At 42.9% G+C, this 12,282-nt stretch overlaps 1 protein-coding gene across 1 annotated transcript in view; it reads left to right on the top strand.

The window, feature by feature from the left end:
* Nucleotides 1-12,282, top strand: part of entr1 (endosome associated trafficking regulator 1) — a 32,878-nt gene that overhangs the window by 3,225 nt on the left and 17,371 nt on the right. Inside the window, exons 3-6 of the mRNA XM_083633123.1 lie at nucleotides 3,597-3,701; nucleotides 4,179-4,273; nucleotides 9,915-10,059; nucleotides 10,841-10,914. Coding sequence (XP_083489249.1) covers nucleotides 3,597-3,701; nucleotides 4,179-4,273; nucleotides 9,915-10,059; nucleotides 10,841-10,914 — 419 coding nt within the window. The remainder of the gene's footprint in view (nucleotides 1-3,596; nucleotides 3,702-4,178; nucleotides 4,274-9,914; nucleotides 10,060-10,840; nucleotides 10,915-12,282) is intronic.

The following is a 12,282-nucleotide window of genomic DNA, read 5'->3' as shown; positions in this document are numbered from 1 at the left end:
TTTTTCTCTCTCTGCATATTCCATCAATATGAAGTATTAACTGTTAAGAAAGGCCATGGGAATCCCTGAATCTCACTGGCCCAATTCCAATTCGCCCCCTTACTGACTCAAGCCCTTAGAGGCGCGTTCACGTGAAGGGAGTGAGGGCTTAGGGATGTCCCACGGTGAAATCACAAAGTGAATGAGGGCTCAGAGTGAGCCCTTTCTGCCCCCTTACCGTAAGGGAGCAGCTATGGCCACTTACGGAAAGGGAATTGCCCACAATGCATAGCGTTGTGACGTATAAAACGGGGAAGGCAGCGTGGAGTAAGTCCACGCTGACAAAGTAGCCAACTCATGTGTATACGAGGGATCAGTGTTGTAAACGAAGCTGGGGCGAACTTAAAATGGGACCCTATTGAGCCAGCCTAGTTAGCAGGCTCGTGCTTGTTGTATTTGTTTATCCGTGATTGATTGAGTTTGACACTGTGCATGTTTGTTTATAGTGGTTTCAGATACATTTGACTTTTATCTAGCATTTATTAGCGATTTGTATTGATTTATATTTGGAATAGAAGCATTATCCATAACCTGCCACCAGGGCGGCAGTATGACTGGGGTTAATGTTAAGAGGGCTACAAATTCGTAGAAGAAGAGTGCTTTTCCCATGAAGAAGAGACAACGTTAACTCAGACTACTGACTGAATCATAGACTGTACATAATATGACTGAATGAATGAGTTATGCCGTTATATACTGTATAAACATCCTTGTTCAACTCAAAGTGGTCTTCTATGATTGTAGCGAACCTGAATACAACAAGACCAAATAGTTCTAGCGGGAGTGGGTGTGTGGTGCCTCGGCCAAAAAGGAGTTAGGTCAATCAGCGCTCGATTGCTCTTCCTCCTTCCTCCTCTTCCTCCTTGAGGACCCGGATGGCGCACACACATGTTGAAATTTTTGAACACAAGATTCTGAAAATTTTGAATTGAATTTTGAAATAGGAATGTGGAAACTGAATAATTTCAAAGCAAATAAATTCAGTTTAAAATTATGCTATTCAGATTCAGTTTTTCAATTCACATTAAAAAATAAAAATTTCAAAATAAAAAACAGCAATTCAATTTCAAAATGAAAAAATTCGAATTCAAATAGAGCAATTCAATTTCAAAATGAAAAAATTCGAATTCAAATAGAGCAATTCAATTTCAAAATGAAAAATTTCGAATTCAAAAAGAGCAATTCAAATTCAAAATTTCGAATTCAAGTTGAGCAATTCGAATTCAATTTGAGGTGGCACATAAATCAGCCCATATTGGACCACCGCCAAGATTTATACCTCCAGCCGGAGCAGAGCCGCCGCGTAAAAACCCACCTCACTTGCAGGGTCGCTCTATCGGCTAAATGGCGCAGCTTGGAAACTTTTACACTGAAGAAAATGCCACTAGTTTGTAGGGATGGGCATTTTAACCAATTTAAATACTCGAGTACTCTCCTTCTATTATGAACGAGTAATCGGGTACTCGGTGGGTGGGGGTGGGGGGTTGGCGGTCCGTGTGGAAACACGCTTAACCCCAGTTTAGCTATGTTAAGCAGTTAATTTTGAATATCTATTACTATGGTAATGACGGAGCAGGGGTAATCTGCTGTGTGTGGGGCTGTTCACACATAACATTTGCATGTTTGCATGGAAAAAGCACTACCTGTAGCACTTTGTGTGAGGAGAGGGATCATTAGGTGACGTTAGCTGCAGCTGTTGTTAGCCTACCTCAGATCTCCGGTGGTTGGGTGGCATTGGTTAGCGCTTTGTTCGAGCAGACTTGTGAAACAAGCGAAGGCTCATTTCCAATAAGCCTACATGTCCGGTATAATCCATTCTGCTTTATGATCACTGTTACAGTAACGTAAATCCACGGATTACAAGGTCCGGTGTTCTGCCAAAAAGTGAAAACTGACCAGTGACCATAACGTTAGCTGCAGCTAAATAGTGATCGCCATGAAGCAATAAAGTGATTCGTTCTCCACATTTCTTGTGGCTAATGTTATGGGACAACGACAGTGTAGTCAGTAAACTAGTGCCACGTTTTCAATGAGTTGTATCGGGCGTGCGTTATGGAGAAGCGTGCGTCTTGTCTCGTGTCCTTAACAGGAGCGCATCTCCACCAGTCAATTTTCGTGATGAGCTCCGGTTAAAACTTTCAAAATAATATTACTTGAACAAAAGTAAATAGTTTATTGATGCATGTTGGATGAGAAAAGGGTATTTCAACAAACAAAGCAGCAAACCTTGTATCAAGGGGGGGGGGGTTCTGTGTGGAAACACACGCTGAACCCAATTTTGGCTATGTTAAGCAGTTAATTTCGAATATCTATTACTATGGTAATGACGGAACAGGGGTAATCTGCTGTGTATGGGGCTGTTCACACACGTTTGCATTTTTGCATGGAAAAAGCGCTAACTGGAGCATTTTTTGTGAGGAGAGGGACTGACTGTGATATTAAGTGACGCTAAGCTAACCTAGCTACCTCGCCATTGATATGCACGGTTGCATTGACTGATATAGGTTCGGAAAATATTATTGCCGTGCAAATTAATCGCACGAAAAAAACACTCCCGATGTGTAAGGACCTTAAGATGATGTATTTCCCTGTATGATATATATTTTTTTAATTAACAGAGCATGTGAACTGGGGCATAAGGGAAATTAATAATCCATCCACATACAAAAACATTTCAGCAAAATCCAAAAGCAAATTGCAAACATTTTCTCGCCTCTTACTCATCAAAAGTATTTGCATGCATAACATTTGTTGAGACAAAATGTGATGAGCAACAACAAGAAATCAATCCACAAGCTATTAATGCTAGGCTGTAAAAGATGCTACCTTATGTGTAAAGGGGAGACTGGTGGGTACCAATTTGAACCAATTTTCATTCAGATAAATTGAGCTGAGAGGTCAAGGGACTCCTTTGAAATAGTTTGGAGCGTTATTTAGCCCCCTTCCCGACAAGCTAGCATATTATGCTTGGTACCAATTAGGGATGTTCACTGGGTGCTCACTGGGCTGGCTGCGGTGGCCTCGCCCCCACCGTAATTACGTCATATTGCCCACACGGCCCTCGCGGTTGGAAGTGCGCATGGAGTATGTCCTGCCCTTAAGACGCCAATGATTCACCAATTGAACAGCGTTCATCCCAGCCTGGTTAACGAGGAAGGCGCCTCGTCCTCGGCCGACGTGCATAAAAGATCACCCACGCCGTCTGCAACCTCATCGAGACGGATATGCTGCCCATACATATCGTTGAGCCTTAAAACTCGTTATATTTGGATTTATCAAAATGTCTACGGGGAAAATGGATGCGGAACTTACTTCCGGGGCAAATTACGTCTCGCCTGTTGAGCTCTATTGCAAAAGGTTAGTCTGACTCTGGAGCCCTGTAAGACAAAGTGCAATCTCAATTAATGTAGATAATAATAATTTAATAATGCCTGTCTGTCTCTCTGCCTATCTGTCTGTTTCTCTACCTGTCTGTGTCTCTATCTGTCTGTCTCCCTACCTGTCTGTCTTTCTACCGGTATGTCTCTCTACCTGTCTCTCTGCCTGTCTGTCTGCAGCCCAGCAGCAGTCAGAGGTTGTTTGACCTCGACTCCGGGAGTCTGACCTTTGACACTGAAGTCAGGAGCTCTTTCTTCGCTGACCTCAGCAGGCTGACGCCGCAGGTGAGTGACATCATCATTGACATCATCATTGACATCATCTAGTACCAGCTTTGCTCATGCAGCAGAAAGACAGGCATGGTCTGATCCCAGTAGGCGAGGTAGACTGGTTGGATGCATACTGGAGATTTTTTTCCCCCATCAGTACGACATCTGGGTATTTTTGGCATACTGCAATTTTTGCTTTTGTTTGCATACTGCATACTACATGCTACATTTTGGCCAAATCAGTATGTACTGCAAGTATAGTAGGCGGTTTCCAATACAGCCACAGTGTCTCTGAGGCAGGCCGCCTGCTCCATGTTCATTCTGCTCACTGCTGCTGTTCTCAACCTCGCCTCCTCCTTACTGTGATTGGTCGGGCTAGGTCATGTGGTTTTTTCATAGTCTTTAATGTAAAGGTGCTGGCTGGCTCAGACTGTCTCACTGGACTGTTTCCCTGTCTGTCTGGCTGTCGTCTATCTGCCTGTCTGTCTCTAGCTTGATAAGGAAGAAGAGGAGGAGGAAGGCTGGGGGCGGAGCTTCCAGTCTGTAGACAGCAGCTCCTCCCTCTGCAATGAGGAGGAGGAGACGCGGTGAGTCAGTTCACTGGAGGAAGTGGAGTTAAAGTGACAGTTCATATGATTTGATGTGGGCTTGTAACTAGCCTGGTAAATCATCCGGATCACCTGAACTCACATTCAGTTTCGTTCTGCTGTTCTGTCTGGCCTCCAGCCCGGGGCCGGCATTTTCAGAAATTATAAAGTCCATGGGCCAATCAGGAACCTGCCTTATAGTTGACATCGTAACCGGCCAATCAGGGGCGCTGCTGGCAAAACAGTAATGGTTGCTCACATGGCTCTGCGGCTGCCGAAGCAACGAGCGATAACGTTCGTAGAGTTTACACAGCCGTAAGAGCAGTTATTGCAGCAATAGACTCAATAACAACAATTAAACAAGAACAAGAGTATGCGCCAGTGGAGATTCTCTGTGGAAAAGACGTTTTCGCCATTCTTCAGACTGCGTTTGGATTTGATTGGCTAAAGGACTGGATTTGGCAATGCTGATTGGCTGAAGGAGTTGGCTGTCAAGGCAAGTACTCCCACCCACTGGAACTACTGTGAACGGCTTGGAGTCCAGACAGAACAGCGGAAATAAACAAAATGCACGTTCACCTAATCCGGAGGGTTTACCAGGCTAGGCTTGTATGAGCTACTTTATGGAGATACTCTATTACCTACAGTAGATGTTTGTAGAGGTACTTATGCATACTCAGTGTATTACCTAGAGTAGATATTGGTCAGCACGCTTCCAGTTTAGATAAAGAGAGAGCAGCCATGACCCAGAAGCAAAGCAATGGCCCACATCATTTGCTTGCCTGACACACCTCCCACAGCACCGTTGGGTCAGCTGCTGACGGGGACCACCAATCATTGATGTTTCGCTCCTTTCACCCTGGAACATCTCCTGGTGGCGGACTAGCATACCTGCCAACACTCCTGATTTAGGCGGGAGTCTCCACATTCTTAACCCTTTCTCCTGCTGTGCTCCTGCTTGCTAATTTCCCCAATTCCTATCCCTCCTCCTCAGCCATAACCAGAAGCTGATAGGGCTGTGAATCTTCACTGGCCTCACGATTCGATTCGATTACGATTCAGAGGGCTACGATTCGATTCGAGTACGATTATCGATGCATCTCGATGCATCTTAAATCAATGCATCACTTTTTTCCGCAATAGATGATTTATTTTTTCTCACTTTCTTTTTTCTCACTGTGTGGCTACTTTTAAAATAAAAGTGCATTTGGAATTGCATTGTATTATGATCCATAATTAAAATAAACAACTGCATGTACTTCCATTATATTTAATTTGATTATTAGAAAAAAAATAAAAATAATAATAATCGATTTTTGACATTTGTGAATCGATGCAGAATCGTGCACGTCCGCATCGCGATGCATCTTATAATCGATTCTTTTTGACACCCCTAGAAGCTGACCTCCTTCACTTCCTCAGCAAGGTCTTTTGTTGCTCTTCAGAGCTTCGTTCCGGTTACGCCTACATCCGCGAGCAGCCGAGCTGTTGATGTGCTGATGAAGCTCCGACAGCCTACTTCCACAGGGTGGATGCTAATCACGTTTATTTTATCAATACAGACAATACAGTAGGGCTGTGGCGATTCACTTATCTCCCGATTCGATACTATCACGATTCTTGGGTGCCGATTCGATTTATATTGCGATTCTTAAGTATTGCGATTCTACGATTATTGCGATTCGATATTACGATTTATTGCGATTTTTGTTTCTTTTTTTCTTTTCTTTTTTCAGTTTGTTTGCTTTTTTACACTCGATTAGAACATGGGAAAAGTTTAATCATACACTAGAGACTGTATATTATATATCATGAATAGGGCTGGGCGATATAGTTAAAAACAGGGGCGGACTGGGATCATAATTCAGGCCGGGCATTAGATACCAAGCAGGCTAGGCCGATATGGGCCGACGCGCGTGAAATTTGGGCCGTTTGAAGCCCAATTTGGGCCGTTTGAAGCCAGATTTGGGCCGTTTGAAGTCCAATTTTACAATGAGATGCACCCACTTTAACCCTGAAGTGTAATTATTACTTCAGACTAATAAAGTAATAAAACCACTAGTAAACCAGTAGGCGGCGCCTGGCCTGCTGTTCAGTGAGTGGCCTGACTGCAAGCACCCAAATTTTTTTTTTTTTTTTTTTTTTTTTTGCGATTATCGATTCTGGAATAAAACATCGATTCAAAAAATCGTGACATTAAAAATCGCGATACTTAGGTGAATCGATTTTTCCCCCCACCCCTACAATACAGTACAAGACAAGTATAAGAACAGCCATCTTGTTCCAAGTGAAAACTACTCATAATAATCCAAAGCTCTAAAGGTCTGAGCTCCAGTGGAACTATGTATAGTGTGAACAGAAAAAGGACTGAGGCCCCATCAGAGCTGAAGTGGACCAGAAACTGACAATGTGAACACATAAAGAACTGAGTCCCTTAGGTGTTGGTCCACTTATATGTGAAAACACCCCCAAAACACCCCCCCCCCCCCCCCGTGTTGTTTGTTGGTCAATATGCCAAATGCCATGCCAGGAGGGTACTGTCACTTCCAGGGGATTCTTCCACTACCAGTTACAGTTGCCCTTCTTCAGCAACTTTGGGTCCCGTGGATCTCTGGTTCTCTTCCCGGCTATGACTCTCGCTTGTCTGACCTGCCAGAGTAGTGCAAGGCCTGTCAAGATTCAAGATTCACTTTATTGTCCCACAGGGGAAATTTGTCTTGGGCTTACACCCGTACTGCAGCCATAAGAACATACACGTACAAACATGTTAACACGTTCACTGCCAATGACGAGATATCTCGTCTTACAGAATCCAACCGTTGACTGCCAAAGACGAGATATCTCGTCTTAAAAAAAAAAAAAAAAAATTTGACGGTCGGGCGTGGATCAACGCTCCCCCCGTCTCCTATAAAAATATTGGAGTCAGCGAACGTGTACAACCCATTCCACGGACCCACTAAGTGGCGACAGTGCTCTCCACACTAGGAAAAGCAGAGCCAAAACTGTAGGGTAACGCGCGAGGAAACCATTCTCTACTGTAAAATGGATTGGCGAAAACGCTTTCACTTTCGCGCATTATCGCGCTGGGAGCTGGCGGTGGGGGATTCCAAAAATAGACTGGGTGGAAAACACAGTTTGAAACACGCAGCATAAAGCCTAGAATCGCACAAAGCTTCATCAAAGCTCTCAAACCCAAGAAACAAGTGAGCCCTATCCACACTCGCTGCCAGGGAGGGAGGCTGCTCAAACTCGCAGCAGCAGAACACTCGCTTGTGACAAACGCAGGCTGAAAGCCACCAGACACGCCCACGGAGGGAGGAGTTTGAAGGAGAGGGCGTTCAGAACTATATTGTTTAGATGTCTGATCTCTCACTGATGCCAAAAATAAATGGTTAAAGTGACTGTTCTGCCTGTTTGATTGAATTTCACAAAACTGCGATTATCTCAGCTTTCACTCTCAGACGCTGAAACCATGCTGTACTCAACGGCTAATATCTACATAACTACTAACTCTACAAACTAACTCTTTTAGACAGAGAAAGCACACATTCTATTAGTACTTTTGTGAACTTTGTGTTCACAAACTCCAAGCAGAAAATAATCCTCGGCTCTTGTAAAATGAGCCAGAATCCTCAAAAAAACCCTCTGGCAGAACCTACCTACTAGGGATGTTCATTTTGAAAATTTTCCAAAATCGATAATCGGTGAGAATTAACGATCAATTATCGATTATCGATTTTATTAATACTTAGAAAATTTTCAATATTTTTTTTTTTTTTTTTTTTTTTTTTTTTTTTTTAACAAAATGAATGCCTATGGCAGAAAATACGAAAGACAACGTGTTCTCCTCAATGAACTCTTTATTTCAATGTGTCTCCTCTTCAACACTGCTGTCCCCAGCGCATGCCGGTGTGAATTTCTCATGTTTAAAACAGTTTTGTTGGCACAAAGGCCCATGCCCAGCCAGAAAACTAGAGACTATATGAAGCTCCACCTCACGTTAGTCGGCTGTGCAATGGAGTGGGGCGAGGAGGAACGAATTCCACCCAAACCTAGTCCAAAAAAAAAAAAAATTTTTTTTTTTTTTTTTTTTTTTAATAATTAAAAAATCGATCCAAATGCCACAGGATCGATTCCAATCCTTAACGATCGATTATCGATTTTCGATAATTGATGAACATCCCTACTACCTACAGTAAAAAAAAAAGGCTGGCAGTGAATGTGTTAATAAAAAGCAGACGACAAGTGCAATACTGTAAGTGCAAATAACGAGTAAAAAAGTATAAAAAGGTATCTGCACAATGAAATGTCTGGCAAAACACAGTCAGGGAAGCTCGATCATCAATGCCGTCAAGACACATATACATTAGACACACAGTGGAATGAGTCCGGCAACTCAGCAGGTTTAGGAACTACTTCACCCCACTGCAATGCAGTCTTTCATAGTCTAGTTACATTACTTAATATCGATGTATATCAATAATTGCGCAGCTACGTTTCGTGTCAATGTTTTGTGTCTAGATATTGATATTCGATAATTGTACAGCCCTTTATCTGGCACCATTTAAAAGTTGAACTGAAATCGGAATAAAATAATTTTTAAATCTGTTTAGTCTGCAGCGTGGGACTCTAAACCTACTCCCAGAGGGCAGTAAATCATACTCAGCATGTAAGACATACATGGGAGGGATCCGAAACAATTCTATTGGCTTCCCTTAGAGTAGCCTGTTCAAAATAGACTCCAGGGATGAATGCTCTTTCACCCCTATAATCCAGTTTGGACTTTAGTTGTACAGATAGGTTACAAACCAAGCTGTAATGCCGTATCTGATGAGACTCTAATACAGACTGATAAAAAAGTAACATACATTTTTGGTCAACACCATGAACTCTAAGGTGGCGTAGGAAGTGCAGACGTTGTTGTAGTCTGCTACACAGACTGTCTACATGGGTGTTCCAGGTTAGTGAGATATCAACAAAAACCCCAAGATACTTGTATGAGGAGACCTGCGAGACCTGGCTGACCACAGGCCTGTGGTCCCCAACACCTCTGGGGTCGAACACCATCTCCTTAGTCTTTTTAACATTTAAAAGTGAGATAAAAAGCCAGTACTCCAAATGTCCTTTGAGGAAGGCCTTTGGCTTAAAACGTTTGTTGTTGCTGCTCCCCGGGTTTGTGTGAGGAACTATTAAAACCTGTGAAAGGACATTTGGAGTGCTGGCTTTTTCTCTCACTATTGAACTCTTTGCTTGCCCTGCACCCAGTGAGTTTTTTTTATCTATTTTGAGTGTGCTTGCTACCGGTGAGTTTCTTTTTAACATTTAAAACCAGGCAGTTATCATCACAGCATTTTCCAAAAACTTACTTTACAGTCTCACTACACTTCGCTCTCCCCTGGTGAAGAACATATCAATATCAGTTTAAGTGTGGACCAGGGGTTTGGGACCAGACCGTTTAAAGCAAGGTGTTCAAATGAGGGCGGGGGGTGGGTGGCGCACTGGCGGCGGATGGATATTGCAGTAGTTTTGATGGTTTGTCGAATCGATGCAGTGTTGCTATTGAAGTAGCTCATAAATCTTCAAATAATCTGAACTATCCTGTTGAAGTCTGCAGCTGATCAGAGTCTGTAAATGAACCCAGGTTCTCCTCAAAACCTGACCTGAGCCACATAGGAACAGAAGGAGCGGTGGGAGAAGGAGGGGAGTATTCAGGAGATGATGAGACCTCCATGGCCGAGCCACTTGCCTCCTGCAAGAGGAGGAGTAGGAGCAGCCAGCTACAGCAGGTACATACACACACACACACACACACACACACACTAGGGCTGTCAAAGAATATTCTTCTATATTTGAATATATATTTGAATATTAACATTAAAAGAATATTTGAATATGAAAATTAATATTCAATATTATTTATAAATTGTATTCTTTACATTTAACCAGGTAAAAAAAACCTGGCCAAGAGGGCAACATAAAAACATACATTGTTTGCCTGGTTATTTAAAAACGCTAGGCATCTTGTGCACTCGATTCCTAGGCTCACCCGCAGGTCGCCGAGCTGGTCCTGCAGCTCACCGAGCTGGTTTTTTCACAAATTAAATTCTTGCGGTACTCTGTACTCCAGTCTGCTATGATATGCACATTTTGTGCGTCAGATCAGAACCCTACCCTGACCCACAGATACACCTAGCCACTCCCTCTACCTACCCCTCGAACCCTGACTCTCTATGACCTTCCTATCCCTAGCTAAGGCCCCTTTTCCCTTTAATACCGTGAAATACCGTATACCGTGGTATTCTGGTAGATAACATACTGTGAAATAGCGATACCGGCACATCCCTAACCACCTACAGTAGTCAAAGAGGTTGTTGCTTCTTCAACAGCAATCTTCCTCAAAAACTTAATTGAATCTAGTTGAACTTTACCAGTTTAAAGTAAACTAAATTAAATTGATGAAATTAAATTAAATGTCTCTTCTCACGCCACCCTTCCTGTGTGTGTGTGTGTGTGTGTGTGTGTGTGTGTGTGTGTGTGTGTGTGCGCGTGCGTGCGTGCGTGGTCCAGTTGAAGGAGGAGAATGCGTTTTTGAGGAGAACCGTCAGGGATCTGCAGAAGAAGTCAGATGCTAACGAGCACAGGTCAGCACCAGCCAATCACACGATGGCAGCAGCTAATAGAGAACCGCAGGAATGAGTCCGGATTCATCAGCAAAAAAGTGAATGGGGATTTCACTTAAATGCATAAAATAAGGGCTGTGGTTAACAAAAGTTTATGAGAACGCGAATTTGGGTTCAGCATGATAATCTTCACAAACGTGAATAACTTTTATGACTTAAAGGAACACTCCGCCCATTTTCAACCAGCTTTGTATCATTAGAACATCAGTAGTATATCAGAAAACTGTAAACAGTTTTGAAGTCTGTCATTTAATTTGACAGTTATTGAGTGTTAAAGTGTGGACCAGTGACATCACTGGTCCACACTAACTCAAATTAACAACTCGTTAACTCAAATCAACTCTCAATAACTGTCAAACTAGATGAATGATGAATAGTTTGACAGTTATTGAGACTTGATTTGAGTTAATGAGTTATTAATTTGAGTTAGTGTGGACCAGTGATGTCATTGGTCCATGTCACTGGGTCAAACCAAGCTATTCAGCTATATTTAGAATCAGGAGAGACCATAGAACATTTCACTTGGACCAAAAACGGATAGAATTATTTTTCCCTAACATTTTTCTTTTTTAGTTTTGGTCCACATGAAATGTTCTATGGTCTCTCCTGATTCTAAGGGCATTTTCAAACCTACCTCGTGTCCGGTTGAATTGCACTAGAGTTCGTTTTCCACCTTGATGCAGTTCGTTTGGGCAGGTGTGAATGCAGCAATCGAACTCTGGTGCGCACCAAAAGTGCGCCAAACAACCGCACCGAAACCTTGAGATGTGGTCTCGCTGCGGTTCCAAACTAACTCTAGTATGGTTCATTTGTGGTGAGAACTGAGAATGTGATACGACCGAAATGCAGGAAGCCTCACGCATTTTTGGATTAAACAGCTCCCGTAGCCAGCTGCACTGTGCGTAATTTTAAAAAAATGGGGGGGGGGGGGGGGCCTACTTTAAGCAGAAGTTGTGAGGGTTTTGTTTTATCTTTAGCAAATTACCGGAGCCAAATTACTGCTCATTAATGATACATAGCCCTCTCTTATCAGCCGACTCTTGCATCTTGGGTTGCAGTCTTTGATTGACAGGTGATAGAAGCAGGCTTACAGGGAAATGTCACTCGGGACCTTGTGAATACAAGTTGAATGACAGAAATCGGTTCAGATTTGGGGATTCAAGAGCAAGTATGGAGAGATCTGTTCAGATGTACTGTCTCCCTTTCTCTGTGTGTGTGTGTGTGTGCGTGTGTGTTAGGGCTGTGAATCTTCACTGGCCTCACGATTCGATTACGATTCAGAGGGCTACGATTCGATTCGAGTATGATTATCGATGCATCTCGATGCAT

This window comes from Poromitra crassiceps (genome assembly GCF_964638095.1).
Source record: "Poromitra crassiceps genome assembly, chromosome: 1".
Taxonomy (NCBI): domain Eukaryota; kingdom Metazoa; phylum Chordata; class Actinopteri; order Beryciformes; family Melamphaidae; genus Poromitra; species Poromitra crassiceps.
The sequence above is the reverse complement of the archived record's forward strand: the minus strand, read 5'-3'. Positions and strand labels throughout refer to the sequence as shown.